Raw genomic sequence first — 25,010 nt, forward strand, 5'->3', positions numbered from 1 at the left:
TCACACTGAAGATCGCAAACACAGATAGGCACACATGGGACAGTGTATATTATATTGCTGGAATAAAGACCCGACGGAAATGCCCGAATCCGCGCTTATTTTGCTTATTTCTCAGCAATTACACAATTTCTTCCAGAATCCTTCGGCACATATTTTTTATTCATATAAACAGACACTTGGGTGGCCATTATATTGGATTCTGTAAAATGTCATTTTGAGATCGTTACCACAACTGGCATTTACCTTTAAGTCCATAGGAGGTCATTTCGAGAAAATGAACAAAAACCCAGATATTTTTTTTAATTTGGGCAATGAAAGTAATATTTGGTCAAAAGACATCAGAGAATGTCATAAAACAGATTTAAGTGCAAATTTTTTTATGAACATTAATATTCATGTTACTTGTTGGTGGGGCCTTTTGTCTGGTGGACTTGGGTTGTTTTTAGAATCATATGTACTCGGGTCATTCTTACATTCATATACATGGTAGACTTCCGTAGTAAGTAGAAAAAGTAATGAGAGAGGGCGCTATGATAGGAATGTATGATAAGCCCAAGTCCTGGACTTGAGCTTTTCTAACACTCATACCAGATTTTCCTCCTTTATTTAAGGCATTTCTGAGATGATTTCAGATTTATCATTTATACACAAGATGAGCCATTGTATAAGGAACCATTTCCCATATTTAACTCAATTTCGCCCAAAATTGGACTTGGGCCGTTTTTATATTTAGATACTCAATTATAACAGTGTTAAATAAATGATATGAAAGTAACGTTTTTAATATTTAACCCCAAAAAGACTGGGGGGGCTGATTCAGCCCCCCCTCGACATTTTTCGCGATAAATCCGCCGCACGAAATTTTTTGACCGCGTCGCTCGCTGACTTTTTACTTTCAAGTCTCGCGCAACTTTTGAGACCAAAATTGTGACCCCTGGGTACGCGGTTCCAAAATTACGCAACATTTCGTAAGTGCATGCAGACCCAAAATTACTCAAAAACGTGAATTTGTGTACAAATCCAATGCAAATAGTGTTCTTAGCCAAAATTCATAAATGTATCATTATTTTTCCTTTTACTGCTTAAAATCAATTAATTTTATCTTTTTTATGGTAGAAATAAAGTCCCCGACAATTTCCATTGAAAAAACAATAAAAAACAAAAAGTCGAAAAACAAAGAAATACATAAGAAATTTAGAAAACAATAGAATACATAAGAAAATAAATGTGATTTTGAAATTTTTAAAAAATCAATTCGATCAGATGCCTATCTAGAGTATGTGAAACAAAAATTAGCATTTCAGGGGCATTATTTTATTAATTAGAGCAAACTTATGATTTTACGCATAAATTAGCATAATTAATGAGACATGAGATTTTTTGCAGAATTTGATGTTACAGTTTTGTAGATAATGCCATGGGTAACGCATGTGCCAATTTTCGTCGCGATCGCGCGATCGACGGCCGAGATCATAAGGGGGGGCTGAATCAGCCCCCCCCCCCAGTCTTCTTAGGCGTCGAAATAGCCCAGTCTATTTAGGGTTAAGCCCAAGCCCCCAAAATAATTTTTGCCCTGACAATCAATGCAATATCACACCCAGTGCACCCACCCAACACTTTTTCCTCACTGATGAATAAAATGACAGAAATGATACATTAAAGCTCTAAAACATTATGCCCCACCAAGGCAAGGTGACATAAAATCAAATTACCACCATTCAAAATTCCCTGGCTCATTCTTAAATAGCACACATGAGCATTGTAATAACCAGATGGTATATCAATGACATAATATGTCAGTAATTTCACTGCATTTTTCAAAACTTTTTCCATCTCGAAGTGTATTTTCAAAGAAGTATTTAGTCTTTATCATGCGAAAGTAAACACTAAAGTTTTTAGACAACAAATAATTGTTTACGTTAATAACCTTTGTTGTTTCTCTTGCATCCTTCATCATGCCAACAGGCCTTCTTGATTGCCTTCACATCCGAATTCTTACCAAAGCTGCTCTATCAGTACCAATATAATTTCAGTTTGGATGGGTATGTTAACTTCACCCTAGCCTATGCTCCGTTAGATGCTCCAGATGCTCCTTGCAGGTTAGTGTGGGTATTGGGGTTCTTACCATCAATTAAAAAAAAAAATGCTGGAGAAAGATTCTTGTATGCTGCCGCACTCAAGACCTTGAAGCTACATGAAAAGTACTCCATGACTTATTTAGCAGTATACGGGACCATACCAATACAGAAGAAACAACATGCATTGATTCACACGTAAGAGAAAAAAGTGTGGATCTTTTTGCACGCTTGACATACTGGAGTACTTTTTAAGTCTTTCCAGTGGCCTCAAAAGAGCATGTTGTTAAATGCTTCATCCAGTTTCTTAGATGGTTTTTACAGATGTGTATGCCTATTAATATCATCAATCTATCTGCTTTTGTTCCTAAAATTGGCAACAATCACTTATCTATATAAGATTTTGATGATAAGTTGCCAATTGCATTTTTTAACAGTGATTTTGTTTTTTTATTGCGTTGCTAATTTAGAGCATGAAATGATTTAATTTGGTCGGGTGAACGGCATTGCTCCTGATTGGTTGAGTTCAATATTAATTGTAAAATCAAATTAGCATTGACCTCAAATAAGTTTAGAGATCAGTAGGCTCTTGAATTTTCTTGGATTTTTATTTGTCTATTTGAAGAATCAAATCATGATTGTTTACTTTTTATTTCTTAGGTGGCCTGTCTACGACAGATCACCTATTGATTTCGTCAGAATTTTCTTTATTTCTTTATTCATGGTACCTATTTTTTGTCGCCAACTTTTCTCGAAATTGGCTGAATCAATTTTGCTGATTTTTTCGTCATATATAGAATCTATCATAGAGACGGCAAAATAAGCTTTTCAAGGTCATATGGTCATGATGACGTCATCTACGCGCCATTTTGTAAAATTCTTCATTTGATCATATCTTCATTATCAATTATCAAAAATTAACAATATTTACATGACATTAACTTCATGTCAAGGGTCAACTGTCAATGTCATCAAAGGTCATGTAGAGGTCATGACGCGCGCGTCAAAGGTAAAAAAATCGTCCAAATGACCTATAAATTTTTTTGGGTACGTTTCAGGTCATTTTAAGCATTTCGAAAATTTGCGCGCGCGCACGTATGCGCGCGCGTTTCCGCGCGTTACACCTTAACGCAACGCAGAAAAACCGTTTCTTTTAATATCATTGCATTGCTAATAAAATTCTGAGCAATTTGATACCTTGATCAACCTTCTACAACCATTAATATAGAAATTAACACCCATTAAAGTTTGCAGCACGTGTGCGCGCGAGCTCTCACTATAGGCCATATATGGGCAAAAACATGCCTATTGTAAATTCACTGTAGCTCTTTAAAAAGTCCGTTGACCCCCAACTTTTTTTTCATATATCGATAGAGTATTAGTTGTAGATTCGATTTCATGTCACCATTGTCCCTAAATTATATCGTGACGTCATCAAAATGGCGCCCAAACTAAAAATTTCATTTTTTCAAAAATGACGTCATCAAATTTATGCAAATTTGGCTGTAACTTCTCGAATATAGATCATTTTTCGCCCAAATTTCAATATGTTGTAGTTTATAATGTACTCTTTCTCCTCAGTTAAGATGAATATTCGTTTTGAGAAACGCATCATTGCGTAAAACAGCGATGAAAAGAGGCATGTCATTTTTCCTCATTTTGCGTGTAATCTCTATGGGACATGACTTTTTCCCAAAACTAGATTCGACATTCCTCTATTTCGTGAGCCATATCTCCATTTTTTCTTGTCAGCTTTCCTTGAGCTTTTAACATGTTGTAGCTGAGATTCTGGGCTATCGGAAGTGTGCCCTTCATTTTTTGATCAGATGCCGGGATCATGCCCGTATTTCACTTGCAAAATTGGAATTGTAATTTTCAAAATTGCTTACGTGTAATCTCTATGGGGAATATCGTGGCTCAATGGATAACGCATTTGACTTGCTTTCTCGAGGGCGGAGGTTCGATTCCTGGGGTAGAAAAGATGATTTTTTTTTCTTTTTTTTTCTTTTTGCCACCTCTTACATGATCCTTTATGATAATTAAAAGGTATGAAAGTTAAAATTTAGCAAGATAAAACAGATTATAATTGTTTTTTTCATATCACATGTATTTTGTGTGTAATCTCTATGGGACATGACTTTTTCTCAAAACTAGATTCGACATTCCTCTATTTCGTGAGCCATATCTCCATTTCTTCTTGTCAGTTTTGCCGGAGCTTTTAATATGTTATAGCTGAGATTCTGGGCTTTCGGTAATGTGCCCTCCACTTTTTGATCAGATGCCGGGATCATGCCCGTTTTTCACTTGCAATATTGGAATTGTAATTCTCAAAATTGCTTACGTGTAAAGTCTATGGGAAACATTAATAATCACATTGAGCAATGGTCAAAATTTATTCTTAGGATGTCTAGAATCAAGATTATCAATCATATCTAAATTATTCATTTTATACATTAGCCGACTCTGAATGAAAAATCATGACAGACCACCTAATTCGTCCGCATGACGAATTAAATTCTAGTTTCTCATTCTACTTTTTCAAAGAGCTGAGAGACTCAATTGTAATTTGCACTACATGAAACTGCATATTATTATTCATTATGAATGTACGCATAGGAAATTACCCTCTCAACGTTTTCACATTCAACCCATTCACTTTGGCCATATATATGTCATAATATCAACAGTTTTAATTTGCTTTGGAATTGCATTGTGGGTAGTGAAAATTAATTTTTTATCCTCTCCAGATATAAAGATTTCCGAGATATGAATGGAGAGTACACCAGATTCTATTGGCAGCTTTTGTCAGTCAAGCTAGGTTTCGTCATCCTCTTCGAGGTAGGTGTATTTCACTATAGCCACTTTCAATGGTTTTCACTGTCAACTGTTATAAGCTACTGAAATCCTGTCATTTGATTGGCTGAGAGCATCTTTGTCAGGGAAAGTGCATTGACAAGATCCTTCGTGTAATGCTTCCTGATATAGTTTTGTCTTTAAGAATGCAGGCATGATGAACAACACTTCAAATTAAGTTCCTTTATGTTTATGTTCTTTGATATTCTCTTTTAGTTCAAATCCCCAGGTCTCGATACATGAAAACAATAAAATCATGGAATTGAATAACATAGAATTCTAGGAATTTCATGGAAAACAGTCTTTCAGGCCAACAAATTTGAACTAAGAAAAATACAGTAGAAATCCTAAAAATCAATGCAAAAAAATGTTCAGAAGTGAAAAATCTGCCCATCAAACTTCTTTACAGTGTTAATCATCTGTATGTGAAGCTATGTCACCATGGAAACTTAACATTTTTCTTTGTTTCTTCAGAATTGAAATTTTAGAAAAAAATGGAGAATTGGGTCTCTAATTTCATTTCTTACACCCTTGCCTTGTGATGTTCAAAATTTGATTACTGGTACTTTTTTTACCTTAAACTACCTCTTTTTAATGTTTTTCTTTTTTTCTGTACAGCATTTTGTATTTGCTATGTCATTCATGTACAACTGTATATTTTTGTACTTACATGTACCTGTACATCCCTTGCCTTGCGATGTCTATTGATCTATTTGATCTGAAATTGCCTCTTTTTTTCTTGACAGCATTTCGTATTTGATATTTTATTTGTGAATAATTTTATTTCAAGTCCTGATCTCTTGCCTTGTGATGATGTTCTACTGCCTAATTGATCTAAAATTACCTTTTTTTTTTCTTTACAGCATTTTGTATTTGGTATTTCAAGATTCATTGACTTTATCGTCCCAGACATTCCTGAAGCGTTAGAGATCAAGATAAAGAAAGAAGCTTACATGGGCAAACAAGCGCTTCAGGAATTCCAGGTATTTATTCCATATCTTTTCTTTAAATTGTGATGCTGCCCCCTTTAATACACAAAACTTAAGCCTGTTACAAGGTCCTTTCAGTTTGAATATTAAGGATTCTTTCTTTTTAAAACTTGTAATGGATGCTTGGTATTGATTCAAGACTTGAGATTGATCTTAAGTTGATCTTCCAATGTCAATGTTGAGATTGCTCTCAAAGTTGCAATTGATTCCTATCAGTTGCAACTGTTTACATGACAGGGCTCAGTTCTTTACATTTATGCAAATTAAGCCTGCCGCACACCACACAATACGAATATGACGCAATTTTCGAACAAATCACATTTTTCTAAGAAGTAAAATCATGTCATTTGAAGTTTGGCATTAAATATGATAGGAATAATTTAAAAAATCAAACATGATTCTGCTTGCTGCAAGCCTACAGAGCCCAGATTGGCTTCAAGGGAGACTGAAAATAGACTGGAATTTCCATTTTAGTCTTTATGCTGTATCAGTCACAATGCGATTATTTAAAGTCTAAGTAATCACAAAAGTTAGTTCTGCAAATGAATGTCATATTGTTTCATTGAACTTTTATTATTGTTTTTATATAAATGTAAATGTTACTAAATAGACTGCTCTGAGGATAAAAATGATAAAATAATACCATTCTACAGTTCTTGATCTTGAAACTGCCGTATTTTCTTTTGTGCTTCTATAGAAATGAACAACTGCTTGAATAAATTTGATGCGTGGTCATGGAATCTTCTTGGTTGAACCTATGGTTCATACAGATTTACTGTATAAATTATGCTTTAATAGTTTATCGTGTATGTTTAAAATGTTCAACGGTGAGGCACGCTTTTGTTACAGTGCGCCACATTGACAACCGAGTCCACTGTTTTGAATTAATTAGTCCACTTTTCAAAGTGGTAGATTCTTGAATAAAATTGCACACGTAACCATGGCAACAGGTGTCATTTGGCGCACTGAGACAAAAGCATGCATCAGCATTGGACATATTGTTTAATATCAGCAGTATTAAAGTAATTTATACAGAAAATCTAAATAAACCATGGGTTCAACCGATGATTTTAAAAACCAGTTTCCCAAACTTTAGTTCTGTGGCAGTCCAATATTGTATTTCAGTATCATCACACTCTCCAATTGCTCAACCAGAATATAATTTTAACCCACCCTCTCCAAGAGCTTTACAAACTTCTGTGTTTGTTAACATGTGCACTGAAAGTGACAGTTGTGCATATTAGTTTTGTGGGCCTTTAAACTGATATAGATCATTTGGGTTGCATGTATGTTCATGTACTCAATTTCCCTGAGCTCAAGTACATGATTAGCAAACATGATTGAGATTTCATGATTGATGTTAATTTCCACTTAGTATGTCAACTGACAGAATGATATCGATCAGCCTGTATAAAGGTAATGTTGAATTTTCCACTTGAATATACATCAGGATCCAGTATTTTGTTGCACAAACTTTGGTGTATATACCCAGTGTCACGAGGTCATGGGTCATTTGCCACTATCGACTACTGTACATTTAGCTCCCTGCCATCCATTCTTGGAAGTTAATTAATGCTAATGAATTCATATCCGAGATCAAATAAATCAGTGGTACCTTTCATTTCAGTTTTCCTCATAATATTCAAATTCAAATTTAAAAGTTATAAGATTCTGACATGTCTCGTCCTCTCACATAAGAGTTATGCATTGTCAATGGTGCTATAGAAATGGTCTTACCCTTTGCAAAGCACATTCCTCTTCAAAGCTTTGATGTTGATACAACCCTGTATCCCTGTATACAAACTATGTTGTGGTATATTCATGGGAGGATGGTTTATTTTCAGAACTTTGATGGATAATTTGCCATACCTGTCTTTGGTGAGTACGCTGCGGTGATAAGGTCAGAAACAGGGTGACGGACAAAGTGAAATTACTAAATCAATCACTCTAACAGCATCATGTCGGTATAGAGGATTTGTTGGCACAATCATGGAATCATACGAGAACTAACCAAAACATGTTATTTATTACAGGGTGGTAATATACGGGAGGTGTTTCATGAAAGTTGTCAGAGACGACTATACTGTCAGCTCTGAACGGTTAGAAACAATGGATGATTTCAAGTTCAGTGTTGACCTTTTGGTGTTGGTGTCAGGTCAGGTTTTACATGAGCACAGCACCAAACATGAAATGAACGTGGTCCTGAAAAGTCACTCACAAGGTGTTGAGCCATTACTATTGTGAACTTTATCATTTTTGTAAATGATATAGGGTATTCATATTGCGCACATCTCCACCTTGTTAGGTGCTCAAGGCGCTCCTGTATTACCCGGCTAAGCTAGGCGTTCATAGCGCACACAGCTTTTTAAGGAATTATTACCTCACCTGGGTTGAGTGCAGCACATTGTGGATCAGTTTCTTGCTGAAGGAAATTACACCATGGCTGGGATTCGAACCCACAACCCTCTGTTTCAAAGTCCGAAGACTAATCCACTGGGCCACAACGCTCCAGAATAAACTCAAAATAGGTTTTCTGAGCGAGTAAACACTATCCAATTTGTGCTTCCAACACCAATACTGGACTTGAAATCAACCGGTGTTTCCTAGACGATGAAAGCAACTAAGAATTTCATTTAAGTGGAGCGTTGTGGCCCAGTGGATTAGTCTTTGGACTTTGAAACAGAGGGTCGAGGGTTCGAATCCCAGCCATGGCGTAATTTCCTTCAGCAAAGGCTGATCCACAATGTGCTGCACTCAACCCAGGTGAGGTAAATGGTACCGGTAGGAAGTAATCCTTAAAAAGCTGTGTGCGCTATGAACACCCAGCTTAGCCGGGTAATATAGGAGCGCCTTGAGCACCTAAAAAGGTGGATATGTGCGCAATATAAATACCCTATGTTATTATATTATTATTAAATAGTCAAAGCTGAAAAAAATTCATGATACGCCCTTCTGGTTTTAAAGGATGAGAAAAGGAAATGAAAATCATTTTAAAGGGCCCTTTTCATATGAAATTAGTATCATGGTATCTTTGCCATCCAATGATAAAATTAATTACCATGGTAACAATGTTCAACAGCCAATCACATAAAAAATTCCATTGAAGTCACCATTGGATGGCAGAGTCACCATAAAAGTGAATTTTATGGAACAGGGCCTCCAGAATACATGTATATATATTTGGTCGTAGTATCATAATAGTTTGAACAATTTTTTTCTACTACCTTTTATTCACACCGGAGCCACACAAATTACCATTCAATAAGTTTGAACCATTTCTTTGTGAAAATAGGGCTTGTTGGTGATGAATTGAGTAATATATTTTGATATATAAACTGTAGGCCTATAGACATATTTTTTAGCAATTTTCTGGAAATCTTAGGATATTTCATTTGATTTCCTTTTAACATACTTGTCCACTACCATTAAATGATTTTGTCATCAAAAATTGAAAGAAAGTGATATTTTGAAGAACAAAAAAGAAAATAAATCATTGATTCCTTTACTAACATTCAGACTAGTATGGAATCTATGGATTCACCTTTAGTATGAGAAGGACTATGCGCTACATATGGGTAGGTATGTGTTGGTCACATTCCTTGTAGTGTACCGAAGTGATGACATCACATTTTTTTTGCATTTTAGCATTTTTTATACCATATTTTGGTAAAGCGCGATGAAAAACACTTTTTTTCCAAAATGAAAAACAGTTTGGTGGGAATCAGTCCATGAGCCTTAGAAATGACCTCATGAATGCGAGTTGCCCAATTAAAGTCATTTATTCATGAGGTCATATCTAGGGGCCCAATGGACCGATTACAAGCACATTTGGATTGTGGGGTTTTTTGTTCATTATGCTCTTCCTAGAGACAGTGATTTTTTTTCGTTTAAAAAAAAATCTGTAATTCTGTTTCAACTTGATCTAAAAATGGAAATTCTGCTTTGTCACTGAAAATCTACAGATCAAAAACCTGAATTCCGTTTTGCAAAGGTGAATTCCATGAATTTTTACATGAAAAGTATAAGAACCAAACAGAATTTCTGTTATATTTAACTGTAAAACGGAAAATCACTGTCCCTATCTACCAAAATATGGTGTAAAAAATTCTGACATACAAAAATTGATGATGTCACTCTTTGGTATTCGATAAACCCAGTTCATCATCAATGCTGCTTCATTGAAATTGCTGCTCATAAAAAAAAACACGAAACTTCAAATTCACATGCATTTTCAATCTTAAGTTTATGTATTTTCATAAAGCTGTTCATAAGTCACAAATCATTTCACACGCAACTGGTGACATGATTTTTTTTGTTAAAAAATGTTTCCCTAGCTATGTGTCAACTACAACACTGTAAGAACATGTTCTAGTCCTGCATAATTTTGTGCATGTTTTTGCAACTTACAAACAGATTTAAGAATTGACAATCTGTGAAATCTATTCACCGAGTATCAGTTCATATATTCACTGAAAATCCCTTGCCTCTTTTTCATTTTTCCACAAGTGATGACACAGATGCATTCCATGTGGTTTGATTTAAAGTAGGTCATTTGGAATTGATCTGTGTGAGGATTTAGTAATGTGATTTTGTTTTAGTTTGAAGTCAATGCACAGCACATTCACCAAAACATTGGACCAATTAAGAATGACTAATTTGCAAAAAAATAGCACTTACACGAAACAAGTTGTAATACTGTCCAGTTATTCTATTTGATTGTGTGTGGGAGTTCTATTCATATATGAACTTATTTTAGTTGTTACAGATTTGTTCTTGTCATATCAAGTATTCATGGTGATTATTAATTTATTGAATGACTAACTTTGGGAATCCACCTTCTAGTATGAATATGTATATTGATAACATTACCTGTTCAATAGTTCCCATATCTATACTTTTACATAATATCCCCTCCCCATGTGAAGAGGGGGAAAACTCCTAAATACAGGGGAGCAATTCATTGACTATTTGTTATAAGCTACTGAAATCCTTGCACTTGATTGGCTAAGAGCAAACTAATGAGTGAAAATCACTGTCTATACTTTTCATGGAATGCTCGCCCAATGTCCTCATCTCTTCCATTTATTCCATAAATCATATAGATTGGGACATAATTGCTTTTCTTGTCAAACTGTCTGAGCATCCAAAATGTTCATGTCACTTCATATAGTTAGCTTTTCTTCATTTATAGTTGCACGGTGCATTATTTGCTTTATACATGAAGCAATGGCTCATTCAAGTAGTTTTCAGGGATGGTGTTACAGGGGAGGGGGTGGTCCCTTCCTTCCATAATAGTCAGGGGGAAGGGTGTGAGAATAAAAAAAAGGAGAAAGGGGAAGGGGGGGTACAAAGATAGAGATCGGGTTGGTTGGGTAACACTATATGACCCCTGATGGTCAATTAAAAAAGTAATGGCATTGCTTTTTAGGTCACCCCCCCTCCAAATCATCAAATTACCCTGGCACCAGCCTTGAGAACTTTCTTGGCAGATTTACTGGCAAAAACCAATGATTTTTTAGCTTCTAGCAATTTTACCATAGATGACATTTTCTTTGGAAATCAGAATTCTAATGTTTGAATCGAAATTATTTATCATCTTTAATAATGAAGCTTAAATCTGGTGTTAATTTGTTTAATGAGGTCAAAACTAAATGATGTTCATATTCTTTTCTCTGTTCTTGTAGACCTGGGGAGCGTTTCATGAAATTACTTGTCAGATGTTTTATCCGACAAGTCCTCTTTCATCCGACAATTAACATAGTTACAGTACTTCTCAGCCAATCAAATTGAAGGAAACTTTTCAGATCGATAACTAGTCAGACAAAATTGTTGATGAAATGCTCTCCAGAGTCTATTTAATTGAAATTGTGTATCTAATGTGTATCACTTTTTCACAATCTGTCCCCTACTTGTTTCACACACAAAGAAAGAAGATAAAACGAATGTGGTGTGCGTGTGACACTTTTCACATAACGCTGCACCAACATAGCGATCTTGGCATTTAGGTAATGCACTTTTCTTACATTTCATGAATCATCTGCATATGAAGTTTTTCTTTGTATATCCTCCATGTTTATTTATCTTTGATGAAATCAAGTGTCTATGTAATCTCTGTGTTAGTGAAGTAGACTATTCTGTTAGTTTATGTTTGTGAAGTAGACTATTCTGTTAGTTTGTGTTTGTGAAGTAGACTATTCTTCTTGTGAGCTATACAAATTATGACAAATCTTTACTTTAATTAGATATAAATAAAAAAATCAGATCTTTGTATCTAATGATTTATATTTGATGAGTTTGAAAGTTCAATTTCATTTCGGAATTTACAGGAAATTCAAAATGAAATCAAACTTTGAAAATCATGCTTTACTGTGAAATCAGCCGCACCTCGGACTCGCATCTTTTGACCTCTGACCTTGAACCTGCATATCGGAGACGGCAAAAAATTCAAATAAAAGCTTAAAACATGTCAATGTTTTATAACCTTGACTTACTAAATCTCTGAAATTAGATGTAAAAGTAATCTAAGGAGAATGAAACCTTTGGAATAAGATAGCCTGTGTGAAAACAGAAAAATCAAAGAAAGAGGTTTGAGAAAAATGGGACAAATAATGAGAAAGTTCAATATTGCGATCACTAATGCTATTGAGATCCTCACATCGGCAATGCGATAGAGATGTGTGATGTCACTTGTGAACAACTCTCCCCATTACTTTGTTATATATATTTCACTATTAACTGCCTCTTTGATCACATCTATCAGTAGATCATGTATTCTTTCTATAGGAGAGCTTGTAATACAGACTTTCAAAGAATACATCATGGATAAAGAGTTTGTATCACCATAAGAAAAAGCAAAAAGAGACATTTTTTTTTGGGGGGGGGGATATTTTATAGTCCATCAAAGGGAAAGTTGTTCACATGTGACATCACACATCCTTGTCGCATTGCCAATGGGAGCATCTCCATGGCATTAGTGACTGCAATTTTCAAATGCTCATAATTTTCTCATTATTTGTCAGATTTTTCTCAAATTTCTTTGTTCTTATTCTTTGATTTTTCTGTTTTGAGGCAAGCCTATTTATTTCAAAGGTTTCGTTCCCCTTTATAGTCAAGGTTTGTCACAATCTTGAGCAATGTGAGTGGCCCTTCTATGATTTTGCACCTTTGTCTGTTAAGCCCACTGCACACTATACAATCCGATTCAACCAACATTTTAAGAAATACAATTTTGCATCAGAGTAATGCTAAAGATATCAAAATCCATTTCTGCTTCATTGGAAACCTTGTGGTCAGAGTAAAGCCCAAAATTCATCTGACATCAGTCCGAATTGGAACTGAATTTGCTTTTATTCCTACAGTGAGGCTGGCAATAGACTCAAATGTCAATTTCAGTATTTATGATACACTTTCTGAAATCAGTTTGGAAATGGAATGTGTTGTGTTCAGAGGGAATTAGTAACAGTACTTGTGATTCTAGTGCGGGAAGCAATGTATTATACAATAAAAATAAAAGAGACAATTTAAAGAGATATGGTTACTTTGTAAAAATTCAAACTACATTGCCTGAGAAAAAACAACATAAGTGTGAAAATAAAACACACCCCATTGCGGAGGAAAAACAAAATAAGTGTGAAAATAAAACAAACCCCATTGCCGGAGAAAAAACAAAATAAGTGTGAAAATAAAACAAACACCAAAACACATTGTCACATAATAAAACTTAAATAAGTGTATCAAATGCTAGAAATAAGAATTTTTTTAGGTGACTACATACAAATTGCTAGAAATATTGAATGATAAGTGCGAGAAATATATAGTTGTATTTATCAATGACTCAAATTAGAGAAATATGAGAAAGTATTAGACCATCTTGTTGAGCACAGCCCGCTGGGAGGACAGTTTTCGGAACTGAAGATAACCTTGGTAAAACATGGCATTTAAAAAAAAAATTATAGTGACCTAAATGCTTGAAGTTAAAAATTGTATTTATGAGTGATTTTTCTGAAACCTAATTATTGTTTTAAGATGACAAAATAGATAACCACTGTAAAATTTGATTTTCGTCTCGTCTGCATAGCAGAGCGAGACTATAAGCGCCGCTTTTCTGACGGCGGCATCAACATCAAAATCTTAACCAAGGTTAAGTTTTTGAAATGTCATCATAACTTAAAAAGTATATGGATCTAGTTCATGAAACTTGGACATAAGGGTAATCAAGTATTACTTAACATCCTGCCTGAGTTTTGGGTCACATGACCAAGGTCAAAGGTCATTTAGGGTCAATGAACTTAGACCATGTTGGGGGAATCAATATCGAAATCTTAACCAATGTTAAGTTTTTGAAATGTTGTCATAACTTCCAAAGTGTATGGATCTAGTTCATGAAACCTGGGGGGTGTTTCACAAAGATTTAATTATGACTTAGAGTCGCACTTAAATGCCTAGTTGCGCGCAGTATAAAATGCATGACAGCATTGGTCAGATTGTGCCAAGAGGACGCACACTACTGCGTATTGATCAATAAGATTGCTTGTTGCATATCATGTACGCGTCAACATTTAAGTGCGACCTAAGTCATACTTAAATCTTTGTGAAACACCCCCCTGGACATGCAACCATGTATCCCTGGATATCATGTGTGAGTTTCGGTAACATGACCAGCGTCAAAGGTTACTTGGGGTCAATGAACTTTGGCCATGTTGGGGTTATTTGAGGAATAACTTTAAGTCTATGGATCTAGTTCAAGAAACGTGGATATAAGAGCAGCAGTGTATCCCTGTATACGCTGTTTGCATTTCAGGAACATGGCCAAGATCAAAGGTCATTTAAAGGTCAGTGAACTCTGGCTGTGTTGGGAGTCTGTGTTATACTGGCATAATTAAGGGAGTTTATGGATCTAGCTCATGAAACATTGACTTTAGGATAATCAAGTATGAATGATTGTTTTGCACATGTCTTAGGTCACATGATCATGGTCAATGGTCATTTTTGGTTAATGGGCATAATATTTTATTATCATACTAGTGTTTTTTTCTGTGAATAATTAGCTATTTTCAAAGGAAGCACTGCTGCTATATTGCATTGCGTAATGCAGGCGAGACTGCCAGAGGCGTTCCACTTGTTATACAAAATCCTAATTTTCCACTCTTCGTGTTATATGTACTTCTCTTTCTTTCTTTCACTGTGCGTTGAGCACTCTGCCAATTGGATTTGGTGCATTACAAATCCCATCTATTAGTATTACGATGTCAAAAAGTGACATATTTGACAATCTACCATATTTGAATCTAGTTGAAGTGATCCTCATTTCAAGTGTATTCATAGACTGTCAACCTCCCTGTCTGTTTACATTAAAGGTGAAAGAAAGTAGTTGCAGCAAACACTTTTTCATGAGAAAGTTTTAAATCAAGGTTAATTTTCAACATATTATCAAATATCTAGATCTGGTACATCAATGTAAACTTATCTTTGTGAAATCATGAAATCTTAGCTCAAAACCAATTATTCTGATGATCACCAACACAGAAAAGCACATGTTGGCCAGTGTATTAACATTGCTTGGAAAACACAGCATTTGATGGAATTCTCTGCTTATTTTGCTCACTTTATCAGCAAATACACATTTTCTTTCAGAGCCAGTTCGCACATATTTTTAATTCATATATACAAACACTTAGTTGGTAATTTCATTTGATTTGTTTGTTTTTATTCATACATACAAACATTTGGGTGGTAATTTCAATGGATTTTGTTTGAACTCATTTTAGATCGTTACCACAACTGGTATTTACCTTTAAAGAGAAATGTCAGTTGTGCTATGATTTCAGAATGAGTTCGTGCAGACTTTAATATATGGATCCATTCAAGTGTCTGAATGTATGAATGAATACTATGTGCCTAATGGCTCTGGAAGAAAATGTGTAATTGCTGAGAAATAAGAAAAGTAAGCGTGACATTTCATCAAAATGTAATGTATTTTATCCAGCAATAATGATGTCCCACATATGCTTATCTTGGCGTTTTTCATTGTGATTTTTTTTATATTCAGCTTAGATCTCATGATTTCACAAAGTTTTCTTTAGATTACTTTATCAGTTTAAGACCTAAAAGGCTGAAAATTAACCTCGATTTTACAGACTTTTTCATAAAATCAGTGTTTACTGCAAGCCTGCAACTACTTTTGTTTATCTTTAAAGTGCCTGTCTCTGGAGTCTAATTATGCGTGTTACTGTTTATTAGCTGCACATAGTGATAGCTGGGGATTTATCTCATAATTGTGTTTGTGTGTTCACATGTTAATGATTTTTTCACTAGATAGTCTTTTTTTTTCCATCTCTTAGACTTCAACTATTCTGCTCGCAAATGTAACATTTTCGTGCATTAAAAATAAATTGTTCATTAAATTGCTTAGTGTATGAGACCATATTATGTGTTTTGATCAAAAGTACTTCATCAAACAAAAGTTTGAGCATGTTAGTGTTTTGATAATTTGCCTTTTGTTGTCTGTAAAGTTATATGATGAGTTCCAAAATTTTCTTCATTGTTCTAATTTTCCTGTTGATAATATTTGGAAACAGATATCCAGTTAGAATTTATTAAGGAGATGATACAGTTATTAGTATATCTATGATGTGATTCTATTGCCACTTTCTTTCATTCTCTCCTAAAATATATGAATTTACCAATTTGTTGTATCTGATACATGTACATGAAATGTAGTGTAGTGCATTAACGTATGGATGTCATTTGCCTTGGAAAAAGTTAGAATAGAACATTATACCAGTAAGTTTTAAAAATAAGCTAAAATTTCTTTCAGCCCATTTATCTATTCAAACTCTCTTTGTATCCTTTTCCTTTTTTTATTCTTCAATTTATTTCATCTTTGTTTGAATTTTGCCTAGATCTCTTCTCCCCCTTTCTCTTTCTCTTGCATTTATTTATATTGCTGCTCTGTATCCATTTTTGCCACTTATTTATCTTTATTTGGTTCTTTCTTTTTTTTTGTTAATCTCTCTCTTCTCAATGGAAGCTTAAAAGTGCCACCCAGATGTTCATATAATCATCTCATCATGTCTACATCTCTTAGGGAAAAGGATAAGATCTCGGATCTTGTCATGTCTACATCCCATGTGAGAGATGATCACATCTTGGATCTCGTCATGTCTACACCATTTAGAAGATGATCAAATGGCAAGATCTCGGATCCAAGATCTAATTGCCATCTGATCATCTCGTCTAAAGATGAAGACATGACAAGATCAAAGATCTTGCCATCTGATCATCTCTCACAGGGGACGTAGACATGACAAAATTCAAGATCACGATGTCATCTTATCCTTTTCCCTATGTTTCATAGATGCAGGCTATGATACAATGGAAAACACTCCGTCCCTCGGATAGGACGTTAAATGGAGGACCCGTGTAGAGGAGAGTCACCACCTTTGCACGTTAAGAACCCACTGCACTATTCGTATAAGAGTAGGGGGAAACCCCGGTGTAGTGGTCCACCTGCATTCCCCTAATCCGTTATCGGGAGGAGAGACCTGCGGGTCATATTAGGTGGTTTCAGACCGCCTCGAAGTTCGCCAGTTCCAGGTATTCTCTGATCGGGAAATCTACCCCGATCAGAAAATACCAGGTATTTTGGTAATGTGAAAGCAAACTACGCGTAATTTCCCCGAAAGAAAATACCCGCTAAATAGTAGGTACTTGGCGAAATTACGAGAACTTTCGTGGGATTTTTCCAAGGTCGCAGGTATTTTGGCGATGTGAAAGCAAATTACGGGAACTTTTAGCCCAGCGTGTCGTTGGGCGCGGCGGCGTGGGTGGCTGCTGGGCTAGTGATTTTGAATCTCGCGCCTTGCCTTCTTATCAGACCATGCTGCGCATGCTCGTAACTTCGGGAACTTATCCCGAAGGATGTGTTTCGGGGCGGTGTGAATGCAGGAATAATTAACGGGTATTTTCTAGCCTTAAAAAGTTCTCGTAATTTAACAGGGATTCTTGTGATCGAGGCGGTTTGAAACCACCTAGTGATTCAGTTCGCTTTTCGCCTCCCAGGCACAGGTGACCAAACAAATGATAATAATAAGAGATGTAGACAAAGACGAAATCCAAGATCTCGATGTCATCTTATCCTTTTCCCTGAGAGATGTAGACATTACGAAATGATGATACAAACATCTGGGTGGCACTTTTAAGCTTCCATACTTCTCTTTTATCATTCTCTCCCTCTCTTTTCTCTCTCTCTTCATGGTGTGTATATCCCATCTTTTCCCTTTGTGTCTAATTGTTTGCTCTCTATTTTTTTAATATTTAGGTTGAGAAGGATGAAGACTGATATGGCGTTATCATCAATCATCGAACATCCGTGGTCCTCAACGCTTTTTGTATCTTTGTTACTTTTTTATGTCGATGAAGGTTATGAATGATGCCCCAAAGATGAGGTTGACTGTAGGCTGCTTTGGAAATGACGAAAGGGCATTAATTTGAATTATATTTCATGAACTAAAGAACCTTTCTAGAACAATTATTTCAAAGTAGCTCATTTGATGAAAATTTTTCTCTAGCCCATTAATATAAATTTGCCAATTTATTTAAGACCATCACCTGCACAGTTGTGTTCTTTCAGAGTTTGTAGCTTTAAGTAGTAGAATAAAAATATGCTTTATTACTATTTAAAGTATATATTGCATCATCTTTGTTAGAAGTGCATTGAACTGTGTACTTTCTTTGATGGAAGTTTGTGGCATTTGGTAAATTCTTGTCCATGTGTGCACTATTGAAAACAGGCACACAGGCATTTATTACCCTTATGCTTGGACCAATAGGCCGTATTCTAAAGTCAGGCTTAACTTAGACCACTGTCTGTGCTAAGTCTGTGCTAAAATTATGGAGAGCCAAAATCTAAAAATTCTGTTTATAAATATTGTATCTTTCTTATGTTTACTGTTTTGTTTCCTTTTGTTTTCATAATAACGAAAAATAATTCAGTTGTCATTCCCAGATAACTATGAATGATTTGAGTGTCAAATGAGTTAATGAATTGGATTTGTGCTCCAATTGGCTCTCCATAGTTAAACCACAACTTTAAACCAGGATTTGATGTAAACCTGAGTTCAGAATACAAACAAATTATACAAACAATTTATTTCAGAATACAATACAAACAATTTATGGTTTCAATATGGATGTAGGTAGCATCGGATTACTAGTTTAAAACCAAAGTGAATAATGTGTTTTCTAATTTGGAATTTATTGTAATGGAAATCAGAAAGATATATATATATAAAATCATGTTTATTTATGGTGGCAGAGCAGATGGTTAGAAATATATTGATATGAATCGGGACATGCAATGTGTCATTATGTATATGTTTTGTACTTTATCATTTTGCTTTAGATTATATGCAAGTATTAAACTTGTACATCAACTTTTTATGACAAAGAGGGTATGGTTATTTAGATAAAAAGAGTACTGTAGTTCATTCTTAGAAAATAGACCATTTTATTTCAGCAGATCAATAGCTATTGCATTGGTTTAAGTCTGTATGTCTCCTGCTATGGGAGGCCTCAGATTACATGTATTTTGTTTTGCATGTACATTCACATGGGTATAGAATGTCTTGAAAATATATTTTGAATTTATAATCCTGAATAATAGTACAGGATTTGTATTCACTTGATATTATATTGGTTAAAAAAACAATGAAGGTATTATTATGTAAAGGCTGATACTTTTATTTAAACTATTAAATGGGTTTGAAAAAAGTGATAATGAAGGTATTATTATGGAAAGGCTGATATTTTTATGTAAACTATTATATAGGTAAAAAAACAAGATATTATTAAGAAAGGCTGATACGTGGAAAAACTATTCATTTCCTTGTAAGTTTTCGCAAATTTCTTGACAATGTGCACCTTTTTAATATTAATTTTCTACTTTCATTTGTTATGTACAGTGCTTTTAAGTATGAACACAAATCATGGCTGTAAATATTGGGAGGCAAGGCATTAATCCACATCTCCCGCTCTCTATCCAGGTGTACATTGGTATGAAGGAATTATTCCCTGAATGCCTTGAGCACTGGAATAGATCACCTAGCTATGATTTGGATAGGACTTAAGCATCTTAAGCATTTCATTCGGTGGAGTTTTTTTTATATTAGATTTATTATCATCTTATCATTGATGTCATCTTTGCTTTTCAGAATTTGTTATCTTGTACTTTACTGATACCTGTCTTTCATATTCATTATCTTACCTTGAGCAAACTTTAAAAGTAGGCTGATTATACTTCTCTTTTATGGTGACAAGTCTTCCTATGGTATTGGAATTGTATTCTTTCAAAGAAATATCATTATTACATGTAGGTATTATTCATCATCTTCCTGAATCCTTTCTAAAGAGGTCTTTTACAGTCTTCCTTTACTTCAGCTAATATTGCTGTATTTAATCACAAAGTACTATATTGAACAAAAGTTATTCTTGTAGTCTTGCATTCCATTAAAAAAACGATTAAGAACTTGAAAAAACTTTACTATTTTTTTAATGTCAGCAAGCATTGCTGTATTTAATCACAAAGTGCTATATTGAACAAAACGTTAAAATTCGTCTCACATTCCATTAACAAAACAATTTAAGAGCTTGAAAAGACTTTACTATTTGTTTAATGTCAACAAACATTGCTGTATCAAATCACAAAGTGCTATATTGAACAAAAGTTCTAATTCTTTTAGTCTCACAATTGAAAAAGAAGTGATTAGACGCTAGAATTCCCTTTAAACATATAATCATTCCATTTTATAATGCACATGAAATTATCGATCATGATACATAATGTTTTGTACATTTTTATTACATACATTCTTGAGTTTCATCATACATGTATATCTACAAGCGCATTGCATGACAGAGATAGTATAGATTGTTTGTGACATACATAAATAACTATTTATTTATTTGTAATTTCATAACTTTGACATTGTAGCACTAAAATTGATAAAATTTGATACTATGACACAGCAGTACTTAATCTTCTCAAAGCTTCTTAAAATTAATTTGGATTACGAATTATCCAACAATTTATCCTCTACAATATTCATTACAGCTTCTCGCTTATCTTACTTTAACATATAATAAGTATATTTACAAATACAAATATAATAGCAGTATATACAATTTGTGATGAATAAATATATATATATGCATTCTGGCAGTTAACATTATTGTTTCACAAAGATAACTTTGAAATTGATATGGGACATCATAGAAAATGCGAAAAAAAATGCGAAAATGCGAGAAAAAAAATGCGAAAATGCGAAAAAAAAACGTGCATTATTTTTTAAAGAAAAATAGTTTAAAAAGGTGAAAGGTAGAATCTATGTTAAAAAAAGCAACACATTTAATGTGTCTTCCATGTAGAATTTGACAACATTATCATTAGGTTTGATCGCTTAATATTTGGTGAATTAATATTTTTTAAGTGAAAACCCTTATGGAATAAAACACCCAATTTGCTGAAGTAGTTCCAACAACAATATTTCAATAGATTTTAAATGATAAGAGAAACAACATTTGTTGTTCCCCTCTTGGCAAAATTGCTTCTAGTTCTGAGTCATAAAACCATATACATATTTCTTAAAAAATTATTCAGATTTATTTAAAAAATATTCAGATTTTTTTGAAAGCCAATGATTCTGTAAAATAATTATTGGTGTAAAATTACTTCATTCATTACATTACATTCATGGATTGGTAATCCCCATTTATCCTTTTAACCTATTAGCAACTGAAACAAGATTATCCCTGTACAAAGCGTTTGATAATTACAGAATCAGTAATCAACAGCTTAATTTATTTCCAAATAATAGTGTGCATCATGTGAAACTTTCACTGTCTCATATTATTTACATGTACCTCAATAGCATTTCAGAATCGGGTTTGTGTTCCAACTGAATTTTGAACTATGAGTAAACTCAATGCTGAGTTAATGGGAAATGTGGTCTTTACAGATATTGTAATCTTCTATTTGATTGTTATCTTTTATAGAACATACAGTTGAGGCCAGAAGTTTACATTACACCCAGGAAATTCAAAGAAAAGCTGACATTTGTCAAACGTCATAGAATTTACTGTATCTTATAAAATATTTGTGCTATCATGACAAATTTGATATCAAATTAATGAGTATGTCATGCCCCTTCATCACATTGCTTTGTCACCAGGAGCTGGAATATATTTCACTGAATTCCATGGGTGTATGTAAACTTTCGGCCTCAACTGTATATACGAATTCATTATTTGTGTAGCAAGCAATAAAAAAAGAAGGTAGTAGAGGTTAGAGAAAGCATTTTATTTATTCAACTTCTTTAATTTATGCATTTTGATCAAGCAATAATCAATCTAGTTCTACTTCAATTATGATTAACAATATTTTTTTTAAATTTTTTATCGTTATATAAGTACAATGAATTGTCAATTACAGTAAAGCATACAAGGCTCATACCTGTTTTCTTTATCGCCAGTAGGGCGATCTATAATATACTAGTAGTATGCTATAGGTTGCCCGGCTGGCACCCCCCAAAAAAGTTCAGTGTGAGCCCTGCTGTACTTTTCAGGTTCGCTTAGTTGTAGAGTGTGAGCACATTTCTTTAAATATATTTTACAGAATATTCTGAATGGATCACAGTCATCGAACCAAAACTTTGCCACATAAACATCATACATGTATAAAGATGATTATATATTGGTTTTACTTTGTATATATGTTTTGTTTTAATACTTTATATGGATATATCAGCATTGAAGAAATACATTTAAATTTGTTGTTATATTGTTTTGCAACTTTGAAGAGATATTAAGGTCATGATTATACCAAAGCCATAATTAGTTGAATAATGAAGATTTAAAAAATATATTATTCTTATCCACCATCTTTATTCACCAGCATTATAAATAGTAACTATAAAAATAAGTGTCTAAAAGTGTCTAAGTTGAAGTTTGATATTGTGTTGCCTGCCTGCCATGAGAATTTGATTAAAATTTTCAGAGTACAAAATTTTTCATTTCTTAGAAGGGGAATCATATATATTCCACTATATCTAAGAGGTATATATGTCCTTCTCATCATGCCCATTTTTAACATTGATTTCATTCACTTGAATATGTATCTTAGCAAATTGCTTCTGCTGCACATGGATGTCAAAAGAGCTCTTCTATACGTTGTACTAATAAAACATGCTTGAACGTGTAAAACCAAGTAGAAATTTTAGTTTTCAACAAAAAATAATTATGTGTTTTTAAATGATTTAGAGAGTTTGTCAAGGTTAGGAGCCATGATTTATATTTTGTATTTTCCCCTATTGTTACTGTTAATTCCTATAAATGCTGAAAATTCTTGTGTCAACTGCCATCTTTATATATGATATCATGTGCAATTCAGGAGGAAGGTTGCACTCTGCTTATGAACAATATTTGCAATGAACACCAATCACAAGTCAATGTTTAGCCAAATCAAATTAAAGACAAATTAGTTAAATCTCCTGAAATTAATTTGAAGTGATTGCTGTTTTCAAATTCTTACAAAGCAATGCTTAATTCATTTTATTTTGATTTAGTAAAATTGATAAATAGCAGAATTTACATTTGATTGCAAATAATCTGTGAGCAATGACCATTATGTTCTCATGTCCTGTAATCACATAGGATAGGCCTCAACTTAAGAGTTGAGAGGTCACTTGTTTGAAACAGAGGCCATCCTCTATAAAGTAGTCTTGTTACATAACCCTTTAATAAAACATTTAAATGAAAATCAAGTTTAGATGAGTTTTTTTTTAGCTATTGGATCTTTATCAAATATATGATATGTTTGTATGTTTGTTAGAAATCTGTGATCCTTTTGTTCATGAGCAAAATTATGTTGTGATGTATTGGTGTTAACAAATTTATCATATTGTTGGGTATGAATAGAAGACTAAATGATCAGACTTTTAGATTTATGAAGTTACTAAATGAAATGGAGGAATCTGACCAAAAAATTATTTTCATTTAGAATGTGGGATAAACAGATCAAATAAATGTTAAAATACCTGATAACAGTGCATTTTTGCTGACTTTATATGTTGTGTGTATGTGTGTGGGTGTGGGTGGATAGTTTTACAAAAGTATATACATGTATTCAGATTATTTGGTCTCCATTTGAAGTTTTTGATATTATGATGCTAATTTGAATAGAATTGTATGTAAAACAAATTATTTATTTATTTCAAAATCTATCACAGACTAGTTTCCCCCCCAAGCAAAGATGTGTTCAGTATTTCACATTTTGGTAGAGTATTTGGCCCATACTCTTACGGATTGGATAGCAAATAGTGGCATAGATCTCTTACAGTCAAGTTTCAGTGTATCCGCTCATTTTTCTCTCAAATCATTCTTGACTTTTGGGGAAGGGTAAATATAATAATTGTCTCCTCCATCAGAGACAAAGGGAAGTGCACAGTAAACATTTATAAGAAACATGTACAATGTAAACAAAATTTTGACGTTTTTGACTTCCAACAATTTTAGTACTGAGTCATGCCATATCTAAGTTAAAGTCAACTTCAAAATTCAGGCCGTTGTGTTTGCTCGGATGGAATTAGAAAGCTTGGGGATTTTTATCCAATGAGTCTATTTTAATCAACTTTATGAGAGTGCATTGAATTCTTCTGAAGTAAAGAAATAACTAGAGAATTGATGGATTTTTTTTCAATTCGGGCAAATGGAACAAATTCCATAAGTGACATTAAGATCTATATTAGTTTTGGATTGCATAGAGGAATTTATGGACGTTGTGTTATAATTATGATGAGGTAATAATAATTACAATGTAAAGCCCTTAGAAACACAAAATATTAAGCGCTATTAAATAATGTAACTATTATTAATCTTACTTGTATTAGTAATAGTATCCTTTTATAATTGTATCCCCCGAACAGAGTTCGGAAGATACTCTGGATTTGACCTCGTCGCGCCGCGTCCGCCGCCGCAGAGAATTCCTCGTGAGCGCTCTATCAGCTGCATTTCCTCTCCGACCATCTTGAAACTTGTCATG

General features: G+C 33.9%; 1 protein-coding gene across 8 annotated transcripts in view; it reads left to right on the forward strand.

Annotated features, from left to right (window-relative positions):
• Window positions 1–21,193, forward strand: part of LOC121428230 (anoctamin-7-like) — an 86,017-nt gene extending 64,824 nt beyond the window's left edge. Inside the window, exons 18-23 of one of the 8 annotated variants that reach the window (XR_005971751.1) lie at window positions 1,966–2,099; window positions 4,823–4,913; window positions 5,792–5,911; window positions 7,762–7,795; window positions 10,424–10,484; window positions 18,237–21,193. Coding sequence is in view for 5 of the 8 variants with exons in the window: in XM_041624847.1 (XP_041480781.1) it covers window positions 1,966–2,099; window positions 4,823–4,913; window positions 5,792–5,911; window positions 18,237–18,257 (366 nt within the window). In the remaining 3 variants the exon portion in view is untranslated. Of the gene's footprint in view, window positions 1–1,965; window positions 2,100–4,822; window positions 4,914–5,791; window positions 5,912–7,292; window positions 7,334–7,761; window positions 7,818–10,423; window positions 10,485–18,236 lie in introns of all 8 variants that reach the window. The other 7 variants (XR_005971750.1, XR_005971752.1, XM_041624850.1 and 4 more) reach the window with 7 other exon arrangements.
• Window positions 21,194–25,010: the final 3,817 nt, after the last annotated feature.

This window comes from Lytechinus variegatus, chromosome 14 (genome assembly GCF_018143015.1).
Source record: "Lytechinus variegatus isolate NC3 chromosome 14, Lvar_3.0, whole genome shotgun sequence".
Taxonomy (NCBI): domain Eukaryota; kingdom Metazoa; phylum Echinodermata; class Echinoidea; order Temnopleuroida; family Toxopneustidae; genus Lytechinus; species Lytechinus variegatus.